This window comes from Mastigoproctus giganteus, chromosome 4 (genome assembly GCF_048544385.1).
Source record: "Mastigoproctus giganteus isolate SK-2022 chromosome 4, ASM4854438v1, whole genome shotgun sequence".
NCBI lineage: Eukaryota > Metazoa > Arthropoda > Arachnida > Uropygi > Thelyphonidae > Mastigoproctus > Mastigoproctus giganteus.
The window spans coordinates 84797340-84819810 of NC_143578.1; the positions used below are offsets into that span (position 1 = coordinate 84797340).

The following is a 22471-nucleotide window of genomic DNA, read 5'->3' on the forward strand; positions in this document are numbered from 1 at the left end:
TTGCTTCAATAAAATTTGCAAGTGCTGCATAAGTATTTAGAGAAATTACAACTAACATAAAATTCCGACTTACATAAAGTTCCGCAGAATGCATTCCTTACATAAGTCGGGGGAGTGGCTGTATATATATATTTCAGTATCGAGTTTTATCTCCTTCCAAATTATGCTATATTAATTTCGTGTCTCCTATCAAGTTTAAGTTATATGTACTAAGTTATAACGTTACATTTATAAAATCTAAGTGGTTATATGTATTAAGTTAAAACGTTACGTTTGTAAAATCAAAGTATTTATAACAAACAATAAATTTAACTATCTATTGCCAGCCACCCTTTCGAATTCTCACGCCAGCTATCTATGCCAAAACACCGATTCTAAAAGCTCTACTAATATTATTATTGTTGTACATTAAAATCTATGTGACAAGTTAAATTATTAAAACACATAAGCAGTGCTATAATTTATAGTTTATAATCCTCTGCTGATACTGTTCACACTGCTACAAGTTTTGTAGAAACTTATGGTATATCCTATACCAATACAAAAAAAAACCTTATAAAGCCAACTACACCACTTGAGTTGATTGACCATCAGGTGCAGTTCTTTGTGATATTATAGGACTGTAGATAATATTAGTCCAGTGTTGATAGCCCACTGGGTGGACCAATATATGTTAATCAGAGAAAGATAGTTGTGACCAACCTACCTCCTCCTGGTGGGATGGTAACTTGTGGTGTGGAGTGTAGTGTCCCTGTCATAAGGGTAAAGGTTACTCTGATTCTGATTAAATCTCTTTTCATTTATTTTGCACTTAAGCTGATCTTGAGTTTGGGATCTCTATATATAGTTATAATAACACACTAATACTGTTTGTTTGAGACATTATCAACAGAGGAGACCTAGAGAGAGAGAGATAATATGAAACCGGGAAAATAAAATAAAATATAAATGGTTGGGTTAAAATTTGTTTAATAACTGATTAGAACAAAAAACAAAAGGTAATAAACACAAAGCTTTCAGATGGAAGGCACTCTTTTCATTTGTGACAATTACCGTTATTGTAAAAATACAGAATATCACGTGCATGCCATAGTGGTCATGAGTGGTGACAACTGCGTGCTACAGGTGCTTGCAACAATTAGCTGCTTGAAGTGGAGGCTTGTGGTTGTAGTCGATTCATGCCATGATGTCAAGATTATTGACCGATCCCGCAACTACTGTCACTGTGTCTTATTGGAATTGCTCCACATCTCATGTTGTAGTGGTTCCTTTAACTGGAACAGAGGATGTTGCATCAACCCCCATCACTGGGGTAACCATCCTCCTAGCTGACAAACATTGGTGCTCAGGGCATTCCCGAGTATTGCAACTACAACCACAAGCCTCCACTTCAACCAGCTAATTGTTGAAAGCACCTGTAGCACGCATGACCATCATGGCACGCACATGATAATCTGTATTTTTACAATAACGGTAACTGTCATAGAAGAAGGGTGCCTTCTTCTATGACAGCTGAAAGCTTTGCATTTATTACCTTTTGTTTTTCTCTAATCAGTTATTAAATTAATTTTAACCCAACTGTTTATATTTTATTTTATTTTCCTGGTTTCTCATTGACGCAACATTATCGCTCTAACATGAATCCTAGGCATGTAGGCCTTTTTTCACAGAGGAGACCTATTGTGCAGAAGCACAGTGGGCAAATAGACATATCAGCTCACTTAAATGTAAATGTTCAAATGGCGCTGCTCATGTCTGAGTGATACCATGTCTCTGATATCCCCACAATGTCTACATTTGATGACTTAACCAGTACTTCAAATTTATCAAATATATATTTACTATACTCCAAGCATTAATGTACATGGAAGTATGCATGCACCTCCATGAGCACCGCCCTCCCCCCCCCAGCAGGTCTTGTATATCCCTGACACCATGATTTCCATGTGTGGCATCGAAAGACACATCTCTACCTGTGACTGCTATTTATCTATTAGTCAAAGTTAGCAGTTTTCCAATCCACCTAACACTGCCTTAATATCATCAGCAAATATTACTGCAATCCTTATTTTTAAGTGTATCCCATCCCTGTAAAAATAATCTCTACTGTTGACAAGCACAGACCACACTAAAAAAATTCTATCTCATGAGTCTTGCACAGTCTCTCCATGGACAACTTGACTAACAAGACTTCATCATGCATTCCCTCCTATCTCGTCTAGGCAAAAATGCAGATACAGCCAATTTCAATCCTAACTCGTGACTTTTTCTCAATATTGCCCTGTACTTCTTAATTAAATCCTCAGATCCCCACTCTTAATATCATTGTACTCACTATTTTATCCAGGTATCACCATAAGGGAGAGAATGACAACCAGGTTTTTGAGTGTTTTTTTTTTAGATAGACCTACGACCACTTATATGCATGGTTAAGGGGGGGCATATGCCTCCTGTAGCCAAGTGGTCAGGAGCAGGAGTGCAGTAGCACACACACTCTGAGTAGACCGGGGTTCAAGATCCTAAATGCTAAATACGGTCGATCTGCCAACCCGCACTGGACCACCGTGGCAGATTATGGTCCATTTCCTTCAACATGAATTGTTGAGGAGGCTTCCATCATGCAGTGGGTTGATAATGGCTGCAGTTTACTTTTTTTTTTTTTTTTTTTATGCCTCCTCTGCCCCACCTGATTATGCCCCTGTTGGTACCAATGTGCATAAAATATCATCTTTTGTACTCTTAGAAGACGACAGCTGCTCTACATCAACTTTTGCCCCAAGCAGACAAATCCTAGTCCTAATCTAGCTATCCTTTTTACAAATATCCTTCCCATTTCCCTGATAATAGTCACTGACAACAGCTACCACCTGGAACCAGAACACTTATGATCCAGGAAAACAAAGGTTTTCTTAAAAGCATGATAAAAAATACTTTAAATTAATAACCAAATAAAAACAATTCATTTTTTTCAAATGATGTAACATCTATTTGTCATTATCTACTGATAATTTCTTAAGTAAGCTATTTGTCTTCAAACAACTTACCAAATATAAGTGCAAATGTATTGGGCAGAGGACGAGACAAGTAATACATAAAATGGAATTGGGATGCTGTAATGAGTGCCATCCATGTTGTCACAACAGAGCCAAATTCTTTTTCTAAAGATTTTCGGAACTTACCAAAAGCAACAATCACAAGACTTCCCAAAATAGCTCGAACTATAAAATAAACAAAAAGAAGAATTGCTAAACTTCTGAAATTTTCTCAAATACTCTAAGCTCATATTTAGCAACTAATTAATTAATTTACTAGCATACTAATTAATTTTATAAAACTGCTCATATCATCATTTATATGTCATTATATGGCATAAACAGCCCCAATAACTTTAGGATTTATGAAAAAATTTTAAGTGTTCATACATTCCAATACAAATGAAATATTTTAAAATTTACTACAACACTGCAATTTTTGGAATTTATTTTGAAAGAATTTTTTTTTTTTTTTTAATCAATCTCCATACCATGATGGTATAAGCCAAATCTCAGAATGTAATGGGAAGGAAACTGATATCTGTTTTGTCATAAGGAAAAACATATAAAATGGGAACAACTGATTTTCCCACAATAAGGCTTTTTTCCTTGCAAGTAAATTTTTTCTAGGAAGGTAAAGTGGGCTTGGCCAAATGAGAGGTCATTCAGATCCAAGAGGTGATGTCCATGGTGAATGAATCTATTTGCTGCATTTCATTTTAATGCTTTCTAAGCTTTTTGAATTAACACATTCACAGGCAGTGGCACTTCATGTAAAACGGCATCCAAGTTATCTGCCATGATATATATATTTGTGGTCAAGGAGACCAAAAGACGTCAATAAATAAATATTGTAAAATAAAAGCTCATACAGCACTTTGGTGATTATGACAGTTTAGGGTGCCATATTGCATCAATTAATTATGCAGAATTCCAGAGTGAGAGTGAATATATTTGAATTCTGGAATATCTTTAAAGCAAAAACTTAGAAGCCACGAATGCATGTAAACCATTAAGAAAATACTGCATGAGGAGGATAATGAAATACAGCAGACTCTCGATTTACCGGGATTGGATTAACCAGGACACTTCAAGATTCCAAATAAAAATAAAAAAAATAATAAAAAAAAATCAACCATAAATCATAAAATTCAAGTAATAAATAGAATAGGTATAAACAGATGTTTTGCGAGTTGCACCCAAAGAGCATGTGCTCTCTGGGTGCAAAGAGCACACGCTCCAATCCATAGGAATCTCCTCCGAGTCTTTGGACTCGGAGGAGATTCCTATGGATTGGAGAAGTGCCAACATATCACCAATACATAAAGGTAGAAGGTAGTTCTAAGAGTAAAGTCAGTAACCACAGACTGGTTAGTCTGGCTTCAGCGGCAGGGAAAGTCTTAGAAGACTTTCCCTGCCACTGAAGTCATTGCCTCTAGGCAATGATTTAGAGTGCAATCCAAAAACATTTAAAAAGAAATGGCATTCTGAAGAACATAACCTAGTTTTGTTAAGGGAAAATCATGTTACTCATGAGCTGGATGTAGGGAACAATTTTGACATAGTTTATTTGGATTTTAGCAAAGCATTTGACTCAGTCCATCATGAGAGGTTACTGTATCAGCTGGAACCTATTGGGATTACTGAAAGATTCTAGGATGGATAGCAGTGTGGCTGCGAGGGCAGAAAGCAGAAGGTTGTGATCAATGGATATTCGTCAGATTGGTGAAACGTCAGAAGTGGAGTCTCCCAAGGATCAGTTCTTGAACCACTATTATTTCTAATTTTCATAAACAAAATTGTTAAAGGGATATAGGGCATGAAGTCAAAATTTGCAGATGAGATAAAGATTGGGAGAGTCATTAATGATCAGTGACAAGCAGGATGACTTGAATAGGCTTCAAAAATGGTCAGAAAAGTGGCAGCTATGTTTAAATGCAGCAAAATGCAAGGTCTTACACTTGGAGAATAGTTACCCAAAAATAAATTATACACTTGGTAGAGTTTAATTAAAAACTGCAGAGAAAGGAAGGGATTTGGGAGTCACAGTGTGGGCAGATATGAAGTTTTCTGAGCAGCGATGTAAACAGATGGCCAGGAAAGCCCATGGTGTCCTATTAATGATTGGTTGAACATTATCCTGTAGAGATAAGGTCATAATCCCACTTCATTTAAAAATAGCAAACATTTATATCATCCTCAAACATGGACATATAAAGCGAACCTTTATATCATCCTCAAACTTGGACATTAAGCCTGATATATCTTCATCAAGATTTATATAGAGAACAATGAACAAGATACTGAGCTCCTTGAAAGGGTCCAAAGATAGGCAACTCACATAGTGTGATCAGCAAAAGGATGATTGTATGAGCAATGACTTGATTTATGTGGGTTACAGAGCTTGGCAACTAGGCACCTTAGAGTGGATCTGCTTGATGTTTATAAAGTTCAAGAAAGGGTTATTAAAATGAATGAAGGCAGAATTTTCACTGCCATAAAGAATTCCAGAACTAGGGGCCATAAATCTGAATTAGAGAAGAAGAGGTTTAGACTATACTGTAGGAAGTTTTATTTTATGTAGCAAGTCACTGATTATTGGAACAAGTTGCTTCCGCAGGTGGCCGAGGCTGACAGTTTGAAGAAATTCAAAGGTCACCTGGATAGATTCCCACACAATGTGGGAAATGCATAATTTGTATTTTCTTATCTATTTTTTTTTTTGGCTTGTGCAGTAAAGCCTGTGGCTTCCTTGCATTATATATATCAATACTAACACTAAAAGCAATAGAGTCTGCTGATAATGGAAAATTTTACCATTGAGCATTTCTGGGTGAAAGATCAATTTTAACAGAAATGGCTGAAGTTACAAATTTGTTTTTCAGAACTTAACATCATTAATAGAGATAGGGGAGTCTGTATTCATCCCCTCTTCAAGACCATGCTCCTTGGATGGAATGAAAGGTGCCAACTGGCTTGCTCTCAGGATATTTCCGGTTTCCAAGCATGTGTGGAGGATAATTCCTATGCTCTTCCAGTAGTGCAACAGAATTGTGACAGTGCAACAGAAGCTGTGAGCCTACTAATATTATTTAAGGATGTACCATACTGGTAAAGTTTTCCACTGTTGACAAAGGAAGTGGTCACATTTGAAAGTTTCAATGTTGTTTTTATTGCTTTTAACTCCATAATATTCATATATTTTAATTTAATCTATTTATTATTTTTATTGCTTTTAATTCCATAGTTTTACTGTTGTATTCTATCTTCATATTAAATACACACTTTTATTCTGTGTTTTATTTTATTAAAATATTTGTGATATGTACAGGTTGGCGCAATTATTGCAGTTATTAGCATTAGCAGAGACATTATGCAAGAAAGCAAGCTTATAGCAGCATCAGCCGAAAAAAAAACAAAAAAAAAAAAAAAAACACTCCCACTTCACCCAGCCATTCACTGCAACTGTTTGTCTAGTTCTGCTTTGAATTTATTTAAGCTGTCAATTTCCACGACAGATGGAAGTTTGTTCCAACCACCCGCCGGCTACAGGCAAATTTCCACACATTTATTCTACAATTGTCTTTCCTTGATTTGAATTTATGTACCCTCAGGCGATAAATCTGAGCAAGAGGAAGAATCCCATCAGCAATGAGCTTTCTCAAACCATTCAAAGCCTTGTATCAGATTGTCTTGCAGGTGCCTACTCTCCAGACGCTGCAATTTGCAGAACTTAAGCCTTTCTTCATAAGAACAAACCTTTGTTCCATTTACCAATTTCGTTGCCCATCTCCGTACTTGTTCCAGCAGCTCTACATCCTTCCTAAAAGAAGACCGCCAGACTTTTATACAGTACACAAGGTTGGCTTGACCATTACCTTATACAAGGGGATAATCACCTCCTTATCCCTGCTAGAAAAATTCTGTATATATCATCGAAAAGACACCATGAGCTATTCTTGCAGATTGTCTACACTGCTCAGAAAATTTCTAAGCAGTGCTCAGGTCTTTTTCATTCTCTACTAAACTGAGTGCAGTACCACACAGTTGATATGTTACTCTGGGGTTACTGCTAACCATAGGCAGTACTTTACATTTGTCAATGTTAAACCTTGGTTGACACCTTTTAGCTGTTCTGCTCAATTTTTCTAGATCCTGTTGCAGTAGCATATTGTCATTAATAACCCTGCGAACCTTAATATCATCCTCAAACTTGGACATTAAGCCTGATATACCTTCATCAAGGTTTATATAGAGAACAATGAACAACGATGGGCCCGAACCCTGGGGTACCCCACTAATAACATTAGTCCACTGATCACCACTCTCTGTCTTCTCCCACTCAACCATCCGTTTATGCCATACTGCTCCAATTTGTACAATAGTCTTCCATGTGCAACAGTATCAAAAGCTTTCCTAAAATCCAAGTATATGATATCAAAATTATTTTTTGCATCCAGTTCCTTTGTGACCACATCATAGTATCCAATCAAATTGGTCAGACAAGGCTTCCCCTCAACAAACCCATGCTGTGTCTGAATTATAACTGCAGCCTTGTCTAGATGATGCTGCAGTGCTTCTTTCACCAGTGCCTCCAGTAATTTCCCTGGAACAGAAGTTAAACTAACCAGTCTGTAATTACTCGAGTCACCCTTTGTGAATTGGGGACACATTTGCACATCTTCAGTCCACGGGGAGACCTCCCCTGAGTCCAAGCAGCTCTCATAATTATGGCTAAGGGTTTGCTTAGTTCCTTTGCTGCCTCCTTTAATATAACTTGATAGATTCCATTCACCCCAGGTGCTTTTATTATGTTTAACTTCAACAATTTCTCCTCCACTTTGCTCGCAGTTATTACAAAATCATTCAGCTCCCTGCCAGAGTTTGATAAACTTCTGGCATTCCCCTCCCTGAATATCTCCTCATGCGTGAATGTGTCTGCAAAGTACTCATTCGGTTTGTCAGCTACTTGAGCAGCATCATCAACAGTCAAACCACCATTGATATCAAGTGGACCAATCTGATTCATCCCCTCCCTTCTAGAGGTTACATAAGTAAAGAACATTTTGCTGTTTTTCTTTGCATTGTTTGCCAAGGATTTCTTGTAATCTGCTTTCGCCTGTCTAACCTCCTTTGTGACTTGATAGAGGTCAGCTTATATTTACCACAGGCTTCTACTAACTTGATAGTTTATATGCATCCCATGAAATTTTCTTCTCTGCCACATGTCTCATTAGTTCATTTGACATCCATTCAGGCCTAAACCTTGAACAATATTTCTTAGTTGGTATGAAAAGCCTAGTAGCTTTCAAAATGAATTCTTTGAATGCTTCCCATTTAGAATTTGCTGTTGGTAACATCATTAGTTGGCCCCACTGCATAGAATTTAAAATGGACATGGCAGTTAATTTACTGATGCCAAGGCCTATTTGAAGAAATATTTCTTCTGTCATTCACTATTTGCAAGAGTTTTTGATTTAATTTGATTTGGTTTTTAATGGCGCATTGGATTTGCAAGAGCAGACACAAGATAACTGCTCTTGTACAACTAGCTGTTCAACAGTTAAACATGCCTCCTGAAAAGCAATCATTGGTGTTTTTCTTTAAATAAAAAAAATATTGGTTTACATTTGCTTAACCGATTACGTTTTTAGACAAAAAGGATGGGGAACAACTTTACCATTGAGGGAAAAAAAATTTTTAATTAGGAAAAAAGTTAAATTGTAAAATTTCAAAAACCTGAATGGTAATACTTGGTCCAATTTTTTGAAACACTTTATAAATATATATGAAGTGTTGTAGTGTGTGTGTGTGAGAGAGAGAGAGAGAGAGAGAGAGAGAGAGAGAGAGAGAGAGAGAGAGAGAGAGAGAGAGAGAGAAAGCTTAGTAATTAATATATATTATTGTAATGATAACCAGAAATACCACCACTTAAAAAAAAATTGTTGTTTTAATATTTTTCTTTATCTACTCGCTATATCCATAGTGTTAAAAAAAATGTGCAAAAAAAAAAGTTTGGGATATATTTTAAAGTACAAAACAAGAAAAATAAAAAAACAAATATGTCCAATGCCTAATGACTAGGAACAGTGGATATTTTAATCTTAAAAAATTGTTATTTTTTTAATGTACTTTTTAAACATCACACATAACATACATTCATCTACTATAATAAAAACAAAGTGAAGTATAATGTTATTTATTTGCTGATGCTAGGAAACAACTGTCAATACAACAGACTCCAAATTCCACCAAATGTCCACCAAGGTTTGTGCTGAATTTCAGTGATGAGAGAGTAGATATTTTATGATGAGAAGAATAATTTTTATGCCTGAATTCCAACTGATTAAAATAGTATAATAATAATGAAAGTAACTCTAAAAGACAATTATATAACTTATATTTTTACTCACCAACATACTGAGTTAAAAATTTGCTAAGTCCAAAAATGGTGATAATATTGAAAAGGGGATAAGATAAAGCAGCTACCACCAATGGACCAATAAAAGTACGGGGAACAACACCAGGAAATTCCAAGTGATCATACTGAAAGAAAAATTGTTAAGAATGTTGATAAAATTCATCTACAATGTGCCTTCTTTTCACCTTTACGATTAATAAGAGTAATACAAACAAAAGTACAAACCTTTTTATTGTAAATATATTCAATAGCATCACAAGAGGTTTCTGACTTTAAAGTAGAAACAGAGAGCAGTGATCAATAAATATGAAAATTCCTAAGCAAATGATATCAAAATTAATGTATTACATTTAGCAAAAGAATATGTTTTGTGAAGTGGTACTCATTAGAACAGAAGAGGAGCAATAGTTTTTGTTAATGTCAATGAAAATGGATTTAAGCACTCAGAAAAACTCGTAATTCATGGTGGTGGGGGGGGCATAGGAATGACGCAGGTTAGTGACATGAGCCAAAATTAAACTTGCAATTCTCTGTAAGTACGTGTGAGGCCAGTGATTATCTAATGAACAGGAAGTATGGTACTACACTCAGTGTAGTGAAAAATGAAAAAGATCTGAGGGTAATTGTGAAGTCAGATATGAAGCTCTTGGAGTGAAGACAGGCTGCCAGGCCAGCTTATGGGATTTTGTCAATGATATCAAGGAATTTTTCTAGCAGGGGTAGGGAGGTGATTATCGCTTTGTATAAGGCAATGGTCAGCCCACAACATGAGTATTGCATTGAGGTCTGGAGGCCTCATTTTATGAAGGATATAGAGCTGCTGGAGGGTAAAAAGGGAACTAGACTGGTGAAGGGAATGAAAGGGTGGCCCCACCAAGAAAGACCCCAGTTCTACAAATAGCAGTATCTGGAGAATAGGCATCTGCAAGGTGATTCGATTGAGGCATTTAAAGCTTTGAATGGACTGAGCACCAGTGATAGGCTACCAGGCCAGCTTATGGGTTTTTGCCAGCAGGAGTAGGGAAATGATTATCCCTTTGTATAAGGCAATGGTTGGGTCACATCGTGAGTAGAGCATTGAGGTCTGGAGGCCTCAATAGGGAGGCCTGAAGGGAACAATAGGGCGGTCATACCAAGAAAGGCTTCATTTCTGCAAATTGCAGTATCTGGAAAATAGGCACCTGCAAGGTGATCTGATTGAGGTGGTTAAAGCTTTGGATAGACTGAGCAAGTTCAATGCTCATGGGATTCTTTCTCTTGCTTAGACTTACACATGAGGGAATATAAATTCAAATTGAGGAACAATGGTTGCAGAATAGATGTGTGGAAGTTTGCCTTTAGCAAATAGATGGTTGATTGTCAGAATAAGCTTCCCTCTGTTATTGTGGAAGTGGATAGTTTAAATAAATTCAGGAAAGACTAGACAAACTAATGGAGAGACTGTATAGATGAAATTGATTTTTTTTTTATTTTTTTTTTAGTTGATGCTGTATAAACTTTCTTTCTTGCACCATTTGCCACTACTAATACTAAGAGGCACTGAATGGGCACAAAAATCACCAACAGTCACATACTATGACTGCTGGTGATTTTCTTGCAATAAATATAAAATTTAATTTGTTTCTATAGTAATATCAGAAGTACTGTAAATAAATTAAAGGTAAAGTAATTATAAATTTAATTAATTGATTAAAAAGAAGTGCTGTGAATAAAAGTTAAATCTCAACGTTTTATTAGGTCAACCAATGCCAGATGTATGGGGAGGTATTTTGTGGACTGTACTCAGATATGGCAAGTATAGCAATCTTTTCTTACCACGGCATCCCGAATTCTATATGACTAATCTCACATGACTGGCCATATGATGCAGCTGATATTAGCTCTCACCAGCTTTCACTAATCAGGAGTGACAGAAGGGCATCTCCGCTTGCCAAAAAAACTTTTATGATCTGGCTGAGAATTTGGGGAGGGGGAGATGTCACAAAGTGGCTTTTAGAATATTTTTGGGGCATTGAAACTTTACCACAATGATGCACTTTATATTATTAAATCCCAATGCTTCTGAAATAGCATATGCCAATGCTCTAACCCTTCTTGTCCTTGGTAATTCTCATGCTTCTTTGGAAAGCACTGCCAGTAGCATCATGAATGATCTGCACTCTTGATCCGCTATTAATAAACTTACCATTTCTCCTAACAAGCCTAAGCTTCTTGATTTTAAGAGCAACCTTAACATTTTCAGGCTTCCGACTGTTAAACTTTTTGGTAGTTCTCTCTCCATGGTTGACATATAAATTTTTGGGTATTATTCTAGATCATAAGTTAAACTTCTAGAAACATGTCTTGCACCTTCATGATAAAATAGCCAAGTATACATCAATGCTTGTCAGTCTTTCACATCAATCCTGGGGTATTAACTATTGTACCCTTTGTCTTTTGTGCAAAGTAGTATTTGTTCCGATTTGTACCTCTGGAGTTGCGCCTGGTTTTAGTATACTAAAAAAGACTGCCATCCAAAAGAAACTCTCCTCTATACAAAGACGTACACTCTTAATGATGAGTCATACCTGTCACACTGTCTCGGCCACTGCGCTCCAGGTTTTAAATGGTTGCCTGCCTCTGGACCTCCAAATCGTTTATCGAGGTTTTTGTTATTACCTTAGACATGCCATTCCAAATGATTTTTTAGACTTAACTGTTAATATCCACTGAGATCCTAAAACTGAAAAAAAAACTCATTGCTGGAACCACCTGGTTCAACTCTGGCAAGATCAATGGTCTTCTTCTTCTAAAGGTATGGTCACAAAAAAGTTTATTCCATCTGTGTCCTTTGCCTTACAAAAGTCTATTCTAAAATGGTTCAGTGCGAGTCTCCACACTCTTTTTCTTCTAACTGGTCATGGCTCCCTTCATGCTAAACTTGCTATGTTTAACTTGTCTGATTCTCCCCTCTGTAACTGTGGCAGCCCAGAAGACTGGCAGCATGTTCTTTTCACCTGTCCATATTACTTGGATCTTTGTCAGCCTGCCTCTGTCTGCTGCGTGTCAACCATTTTCTCCAGGCAATGAGTCATCTCTCTCTCTCTCTCTCTCTCTCTCTCTCTCTCTCTCTCTCTCTCTCTCTCTCTCTCTCTCTCTCTCTCTCTGACTCCAAAGAAAAATTTCATCTTCTGCAAGATTTTGCACATAAAGTCATTGCCAGATGTGGACAACTCATCAATAGTGACTCAGTTTCAGGAAGTACTCCTATCCCCAGCTCTATCTCCAGTCCAGATCATCGCCATCTCATGATAACACCACTTTTAGCTCAAGTACCATCTGCACTACCACCTTCGACTTGGACAGTTAGTAATCATACTTGTACAACAGCGAACGATATCACTGTGTCTTCCTGACTTCTATCTCCTGCTGGCCCCAGGCTGGTCCTGAGACAGGATCATCTGCTGGCACCAGTCTTGCACTGCTGCAGGATTTTTATTTGTTTTATTAATTTATTTTTATCTTTAATTTTTCTGTTTTTTTTTATTTTATTTTATTATTATATATTTTTTTTTCAAAAATTTATTTTTACTTTAAATTTTTAATTTCTTTAATTTTTAATTCCTTTTATTTTTATAACTTTACTGTTTTATTTTACTTTATTTTATTTGCTCATATTTTGAATGGTTTGGACATTCAGTACGTGACACTCGAGGTCTGCTGCGGTCCACACTCAGTTGTGGCATGCCTCCTCATAGTATTAGTAATGGCCGCATGGTGCAAGAAAGCCTATGGTTTATGCTGCACCAGCCAAAAAAAAAAAAGAAAAAAAAAAAAAAACGAATAAAACAATGATAAAAAAAATAATCATAAATAAATAAATAAATAATAATTAATAAAAGAAAAGGAAATTAAACCTATCATCCCTTACCCGAAGGTACTATCCAGATGACCTTTGAATTTCCCCAAACTGTCAGCCTCTACCACCCATGTAGGCAACTTATTCGAGTAATGTATAACTCGCTGGCTAAAATAACTTCCTGCAGTCCAATCTAAACATTTCCTCCCGTAACTTGAATTTATGTCCCCTAGTTCTAGCATCATTTATAATCTTGAAAATTTTGTCCTCATTCATTTTACTGATGCCTCTCAGAGCCTTAAACACCTCAATCAAATCTCCTCTAAGGTGTCTAGTTTCCAAACTCTGCAACCCACATATTCGAAGTCTTTCTTCATAAGGACGCCCTTTTGCCGATCTCACCAGGCAAATTACCCGTCTTTGCACCCTTTCAAGAAGCTCAATGACATTTTTTAGGTGCGGTCTCCATACTTGAACACAGTATTACAAGTGTGGTCTAACAAAAGCTTTATATAATGGGATTATCACGTCCCTATCTCTACTTGCAAAAGTTCGATAGATCATCGATAGGACACCATGGGCCTTCCTTGCAACCTGTTTACCATGCTCAGAGAATTTCCTGTCTGACCATATCGTAACACCCAAGTCCCTTTCCTGCAGTACTGGGTTTAGTTGCTCCACCAAGTGAATAAGTTATTTTGGGATTACTGTTTCCCAGGTGTAATACCTTACACTTTGTTTGATTAAAGCATAGCTGCCATTTTTCTGACCATTCCTGACGTCTATCTAGGTCTCTCTGAAGAAGCTCAGCTTGACAGTGATCATTAACTACTCTACCAATTTTAACATCATCTGCAAATTTAGACATCACGCCCTCAATGTCGTTTATGAAAATTAAAAAGAACAGTGGTCCTAATACTGATCCTTGGGGAACCCCACTTCTTACATCAACCCAATCTGAGGAATAGCCATTTATCAGAACCCTCTGCCTCCTACCCTGAAGCCATCCTTCTATCCATCTAAGGATTTTTCCAGTGATTCCAACCTGTTCCAGCTTATAAAGCAACCGATCATGTGGGACTGAGTCAAAAGCTTTGCTGAAATCTAAATAAACAATGTCGAAATTATTCCCTAAATCCAGCTCGTGAGTGACCCTTTCAAAAGAGCGAACCAGATTTATTAAACATGATTTTCCCTTTACAAAACCATGCTGAGTATCCTTGAGAATTTCAATTCGATCCAAATGATCCTGAATTCCAGCTTTGATCATTGCCTCCATGATTTTCCCTACCACTGAAGTAAGACTGACAGGCCGATAATTTCCCACTTCACTCTTAGGGCTACCTTTATGTATGGGAGATACATTGGCACTTTTCCAATCCAAGGGAATCTCCCCAGAGTCTAGTGATGCTCGTGTAATTAGCCTCAATGGTTCAATGCACTCACTTGCTGCCTCCCTTAAGATTATAGGGTATATTCCATCAACTCCAGGAGCCTTACTGGCCTGTAGGCACGAAAGTTTTTTCATTAAATAATCTTGCGAAATTTCAATATCATTAATTACACATTTTTCAACTTTGCTCCCACAATTTCCCATCGCCACAAAAGGTTTTTCTTTTGTAAATATTGATGCAAAATAACTGTTGAGTTCATCTGCAACGGCAGATGGTGTATTTAATACTATCCCCTTTCCCTTACGTAAAGGTCCGATCTGGTTTGTCCTGCTCTTCTTGGCATTTATATATGTGAAGAATTCCTTGTTCCCCCCCCCCCTTTGCTCTGTTTGCTAGTGATTTCTCATAAACTGCCTTTGCCTGTCAAACCTTTTCTGTGGCTCTATTACAGATCATCTTGTAGCTGTTGAAGGCTTCAGTACTTTTTATTGCTCTGTAACCTTTCCATGCCACCTTTTTCTGCTCAAGTAATGTGGCAACTTCACTATTCATCCAACTTGGAACCCTCCTCGTGGAGTATTTTTTTAATGGTAAATACGCATGTCTGGTGCTTGTTGCTTCTTCATAGCAAAGCAGCCAGAAACAGCTAAACAACATAAACATATATATGGCACAAACATAGTATTACACACATTTCTGGCCTTTCTGCAGAGTATCTGTAACATCACAGTGTACCACGGCAGAGTTGAACTAGTGTTTGGGAGTTGCCTTAGATAAGATACTATACATGTCTACATTATCAGGCAAAAAAAAAAAAAAAAAATAATAATAATAATAATAATAAAACCTGGACCCTACATAAAAAATGAAGATCCTGCATTTACCAATGGCAATAAAACAAGCCATCTAGCTATTGATTCTCCTGTCCGAGGTTTGGGTTAAAATGGATGAAACAGCAATATGACACATGTGCCAAGAATCGATACTTTTGCTGATACACTTAATATCACACAAAACTAACAATAATAGAATAGACTCTTGAAATAACAGCACCCCAAATAATGGAACATTCGAGCTAATCGAGCATTCAGATTGGATGTTTACATACAGCGCATATGTCTTGCAGTGCCGAAAAAAGGAAAACGGAAAGCCATGTGATTACTGTATTTGTTTACATTCCCCATTTTGAAAGTGAATTCCGTACTGATATCATGGGTTATATCACTGTTTTACATTTATTTTAAATTAAAAACCCCCACTTTGGCTCCTAAAGTTAATAAACCTCACAGAGAAGAAAGGAACAGCATTAAAGCTTAGTGACAAACTTGATATAATCCAAACTATTACATTAGGGTCACATGGAAAGTTAACTCATATACCCATGTGTATTGTGTCTGTAAATTGCATTTGTTCTCTGGTTGATTTGCCTGTTTTTCTGGATGAAAAACCTCACTTTCTGAAGGAAAAAACTTGCTCTCTATGTCTGAGACCAACTAATTCAGCCACGGAGTGAAAAAAAAGTTCCTTGTGTAGTAGTGGCATGTGATGCAAGAAAGCAACTGTATGAGCTTATGCAGCATCAGCCAAAAAAAAAAAAAAAATCACACCATTTCCTCCAAATGCCTGTCCAGTTCCTCCTTAAATTTATTCAACCTATCAACTTCCACAACGACAGATGGAAGTTTGTTCCAGCAATTAACCACCCACTGGCTAAAGGCAAATTTCCGCACATCCAATCTACATCTGTCTTTTCTTAATTTGAATTTATGCCCCCTTAGGTTCGTAATCTGAACAAGTGGAAGGATCCCATCAGAATTCAGTGTGCTCAACCCATTCAAGACCTTATACACTTCAATCAGATTACCGCGCAGGTACCTAGTCTCCAGCCACTGCAATTTGCAGAACTTAAACCTCTCTTGATAAGAGGATCCCTTCATTCCCCTCACCAATCTTGTTGCCCTTCTCTGTACACGCTCAAGTAAATCTATATCCTTCCTAAAATTAGGCCTCCAGACCTGTACGCAGTACTCAAGGCGTGGCCTGACCATTGCCTTATACAGAGGGATAATCACCTCCTTCTCCCTGCTAGCAAAATTCCTATATATCATTGACAAAACCCCATGACCTGCCCAGGCAGCCTGTCTGCATTGCTCAGAAAATTTCATATCTGACTGCACAATTACTCCCAGGTCTTTTTCATTTTCTACCACCTTAAGTGTAGTACCACACAGTTGGTACGTTTCTCTGGGGTTACTTCTACCCATATGCAGTACTTTGCATTTGTCAAGGTTAAACTTCAGTTGCCACTTCTTAGCCCATCTGCCCAAATTATCTAGATCCTGTTGCAGTAGCACACTGCGATTACTGTCATTAACAACCCTGCCAACCTTTGTATCATCTGCAAACTTCGACACTAAGCCAGATATACCTTCATCAATATCATTGATAAATATACAAAACAACAGTGGACCCAACACCGAACCCTGTGGGACTCCACTAATAACATTAGTCCAAGAAGAGCAGCACCCATTGATTACTACCCTCTGTCTTCTCCCACTTAACCATCCTTTTATCCATTGTAGCAACTTACCCTTAATACCATTCTGCTCCAATTTGTACAATAGTCTTCCATGTGCAACAGTGTCAAAAGCTTTCCTGAAATCCAAATATATGATATCAATATTATTTTTTGCATCCAGTTCCTTTGTAACCACATCATAATATCCTATCAAATTTGTCAGACAAGACTTTCCCTTAACAAACCCATGCTGTTTCTGAATTATTGCTGCAGTCTTGTCTAGATGATCCTGCAATGCATCTTTAACCAGCGACTCCATTATTTTATTCGGAACAGAAGTTAAACTAACTGGTCTGTAATTACCCGTGTCACCCTTTGATCCCCTTCTGTGAATTGGGGATACATTTGCACATCTCCAGTCCGTGGGAACCTCCCCTGAGTCCAAGGATGCTCTCATAATTATGGCTAACGGTTTGCTTAGTTGCTTTGCCGCCTCCTTTAATATAACTGGATAGATCCCATCCACCCCAGGTGCTTTTCTTACGTTTAACTTCAACGATTTCTCTTCCACTTTGCTCTCAGTTATTACAAAATCATTAAGTATCCTGCTACAATTTGATAACCTTCTGCCATTTTCAAACCTTAATAATTCCTCACGTGTGAATGTAGATGCAAAATACTCATTCAGTCTGTTTGCTATCTGAGCAGGATCATCAACAGTCGAACCATCGATGTCAAGTGGACCAATCAGATTCATCCCCTTCCTTTTAGAGTTTATATAAGTAAATAAATCCTTGCTGTTTTTCTTAGCATCTTTTGCCAAGGATTTCTCGTAATCTGCCTTCGCCTGCCTAACCTCCTTTGTAACTTGGTTACAGATCAACGTGTCATCGACGGGACAAAAGTTCCTTGTGTCCCGTCGATGTGGGGAGGACAGCGATGATACCACTGTGCCTCCCACACAGACTAAACTTGATTAATAAAGAAAATAGAATGGGGCATAATTAGGTGTTTATTAATGGCAGAATATAACATTAGATCATCAATATGTTTATGTTTTTTATGTGCAGTTAAAAAAAAATTGAATTCTTAATCTCTCTATATCCCCTTCCTTTTATCCCCTGCCTCATTATTTCTGCATTAAATATATTAAAAATAAAACTTTCTAGATAATGGAAAAATCAAAATAACAGCACTTTCAATCCCAGAATGTGCCATTATTCTGAAAGTCTACGGTAAAGGCTTATTCTGTATCATAGTAAGGGCTTTCTGAATTTATCAAAGGAGCTTGCATTCCATGCACTACCACTACTGATACCCAATGAGTTTCTCATTTTTTCTAGCTTATCTTAATGAAAATGCAACATCTAGTTAGCTTAGGTAAATGGAAAACACTTGATAAAATTATTTCTATTATTTATTTCTGTTTCAGTAAAAATGGTGGTGCATATCAGAGTAAAGTTCAAAAAAAAAAAAAAAAAAAAGAGAGGAAGGATGAAGAATTTCATTATGGTGAATACAGAAGAGATAGGGAAGATCAACGAGTCAATGCTTCTCATCAAAACTCTGAAAGAAATTAGACCATTAATATTAATAATAGCAACATGCTGCAAGGAACAAAGCTTGAAAGAGCACCAGTCAAAAAAAAAAAAAAAAAACGAGTGCATTTGTCCATTCCTTCCGATAATTTGTCCAAGTCTTTTTTAATTTAATCAAACTAACCACTTCCACAACACTAGCGGAAATTGATTCCAACATCTCGTGATTCCGTACACCCCTTGTATGATTTATCTGAGAAAGAGTAAAAATGTCATCAGTATTTAGTTTGCTTTACTCTTTCAAAGTCTTATACACTTCAATTACATTATCACACATATGGCAAGTTCCCAGAGACTGCAATTTTACAGAATCCCAGTCTTTCTTGGTAAGTATACTCTTTTTTTTCCTTCAACTAATCGTGCTGTTCTTCTCTGCACTCTTTCAATGGATCTAGAGCCTTTATAAAATGAAGGTTCCAAATCTATATGTACTATTCCAGATGTAATCTAATCATTACCTTATACCAGCATATCCCAAACCAGGTCCACAGAACATCAAATAAATATCCATGTTAGGCAAAGAATTATTTATAAATTTTAAAATCACAGATAACTTAAGGTTATTAATAAAATCAGAACAGATTAATCTGGTCAATAAATTCAATAAAGTGGTATTTTGATGCGTACATGATTGAATATTGGTCGATTAATTCAATTAAGTGGTATTTTACAATAGGTATTAGTATGTATACGGATCAGGTAATCAAGCTAGCATATATGGGCTATCTTAAGTCTGTTTGGCCTATAAACGTTAAGTTAAACATATTAAAATTACTATGAAGCAATCAATACAAAATGATAATGAAAATATCAATACTAAGTGATTATGAAAAAATCAATACTAAACTTTAAACATTACATATACAACTATATATATGTGTGTGTGGGGGGGGGGTCCACAGATCTCAGTAGTTTGGGAGCTCCTGCTTTATACAACAGGATAAATACCTCTATGTCCCTACTTGCAGAGTTCCTTTGCAAGTAGGGACAAACCCCTTCACAGCTGTCCTAGCAGCCTATCTGCACTACTCAGAGAGCTCCATGTCAGACTGTACAATTACTGGCAGATTTTTTTCATTCATGGTACCAAACAATTGGTATGTTATTTTGGGATTACTGCTACACAAATTCAGTATTTTGCATTTATCAATATAAACCTCAGTTTCTTTTTTTCAGACCATCTGATTATTTATCTGCATCTTCTTGAAACAGCATACCCTAATTACTGCCATTAATCACTGTGCCCATCTTTATATCATCAAGCAAACTTAGACATCAATCATGAAAAACTTATATCAATATCATTAATAAATACTAAAAACATACCCCACAAAATGTATATCATACTCATTGCATTAGTTCACAAAGAGCAGCAGTCATCTATAACCACTTAGTGTCCTTACCATTTAATCATCCCTTTATCCATAGTAGTAACTTGCTCAGAATGCCACACCGACCAAATTTATGAGATGATCATACAACTAGTACAATATCAAAGGCTTAATGTTTTCTTGTTTGTTTTACTGTAGTTAGAGAAGAACACAACATGGATGTTTTCCATTAAGGTTATTATTATATTAAAACCACTCTTATACCACATGAAAATTAATACTATAGTTTATTAGGCTGTTCTCCTATGTTACTATACAATTAATATTTCGGGTATCTTACCGATACCCATCATCAGAAAAAGCTGTTGGGGGAACAGAAAAACAGAAGGAGTTACAAATTTGAATATTTCAGAATATTACAATTACCAATAACAATTACAGTTAGCAATTTACAATTACAGTTACCAATTTACAATTACAATATTACTATTACAATTATTACAATTACAATTTACAAATTATGGTTGTAAAATATTAAATTTTAAGTTACCGTTACAATAGAAAACAGGAAATCTAAGATGATTACAATGAGATTAAATTTTAATTACATTAATTTAAAAGTAACGAGAAGAAGTCACGAATGAAAAGGACTGTGGGTGGTCTGTCTCATTCGCATTCAAGTAACAGGAAGAAGTTTCATTCATGACTTCTTCCCGTTACTTGTTCTCCATTCAAATGAATTGGAACCTCAGCAAGCAATAGGAAACAGCAAATTCCAATAGAAGAGAACGAATGAAAAAAACAAGAAAAGAAAAGAGACCAGACATCTTCCTCCAGTCCACCTGAACCAGAAGCATCTTCTGAAGATGGGTATCAGCAAGATCCCATACCAACCTGCACAGCAAACCTGATGTTCACAGTATGGGAGCAAAGGTCACCCCAGGCTTCCACTACAAAAGAACCCCAGATCCATGTTAAAACTTGACACCAGCAGCATGGACTGATGATAGGTATTGGTAAGATCCTGAACCAGCCTGCACACCAACACTGATATCAAGGGTATGGGAGCAAAGGTCACCTCAAGCTTCTAAGTACCCTGGATCCAGGATAAAAACTTGACACTATCCTACTGGCTAATGAAATTAACCCTTCTCCTATAAATTAACTGCTGGCAGACCTCTTTCCTGTATGCACACCTGGTTTCTGGGAGCATCAGCAAGAGGGGTCTGTCAGCAGGTAAGAATTTAATCTCTTTGTAATCATCTTAGATTGCCTGTTTTCTATTATAATGGCAACTTAAAATTTAATACTTTACAACCATAATTTGTAAATTGCAATTATAATATTGATAATTGTAATTATAATATTAGTAATTGTAATAGTAATATTGTAATTATAAATTGGTAACTGTAATTGTATTATTGGTAATTGTAATATTCTAAAATATTCAAATTTGTAGTTCTTTCTATTTTTCTGTTCCCTCAACAATTTTGCCTGATGATGGGTATCAGTAAGGTACGCAAAATGTCATATTAATGTATAATAATGTAGGCGAACAGCCTAATAAACTACAGTATTAATTTTCACGTGGTATAAGAGTGGTTTTAATATAATGATAACCTTTGTTTGTTTGTTTGTTTGTTTTTTTTTTGGCTGCCTATGCAGCACTAGTTTGGAAGAGACTGGGGGAATTCCAGATACCAGTCAGAAGAACAGTGCCTGGAAACATCTACAGAAAAGGAATACAACGGAAACAGAATATTTACAACAGAGTGGAGAAACTCTGTAAGAAACAGTTCATTAACGGATAGATGGGTATAAGTTTATGATGTCATATTTATTCCTTGCATCTGGTTCCTTTGTAATGACCTTGTAATAACAGCTAATCAGACCGGTGAGGTATGATCTCCCTTCAAAAATTCATGATTGCCTTAAAGCTACTATCAAGAGATTTTGGATCACTTCTTTAACTACTGATTCCATTATTTTTCGACTCAGTGTATCGACTCACTCACTGTGTAGCCATCTCTATGGCAAGCTGAGTATTATAATTCTGCAAGCTAATACACCATGTTAAATTCTGTGTTAGATGTGTTGTTTGTCTTGGTCTATGTACAGGTGCACAAATATAATAATATATATTGCAATAAAATAAAATAAAATAAGAACCCATAATGAGTAAGAAGTTAAATCAAAAAACAACACTCTACGTTTCTTTAAGAAAAATGAAATTATAAAAACAACAACAGAGCTGGCAATTTCCGACAAGGACATTGCAGAGGCTGCTCTATCTCATGAAACATATTCTGCTTCAAGATTTGATTATAAAAATGCTGCAA

The 22471-nt window shown here is 36.5% G+C and overlaps 1 protein-coding gene across 5 annotated transcripts in view; it reads right to left on the reverse strand.

Annotated features, from left to right (window-relative positions):
• Alg12 (Alg12 alpha-1,6-mannosyltransferase) overlaps positions 1 to 22471 on the reverse strand; it is a 295448-nt gene that overhangs the window by 215985 nt on the left and 56992 nt on the right. For all 5 annotated transcript variants that reach the window (XM_090371645.1, XM_090371647.1, XM_090371643.1 and 2 more), the window contains 2 exons: positions 9446 to 9578; positions 3045 to 3218 (listed from right to left, as the gene is read on the reverse strand). In XM_090371645.1, coding sequence (XP_090227771.1) covers positions 3045 to 3218; positions 9446 to 9578 — 307 coding nt within the window. The remainder of the gene's footprint in view (positions 1 to 3044; positions 3219 to 9445; positions 9579 to 22471) is intronic.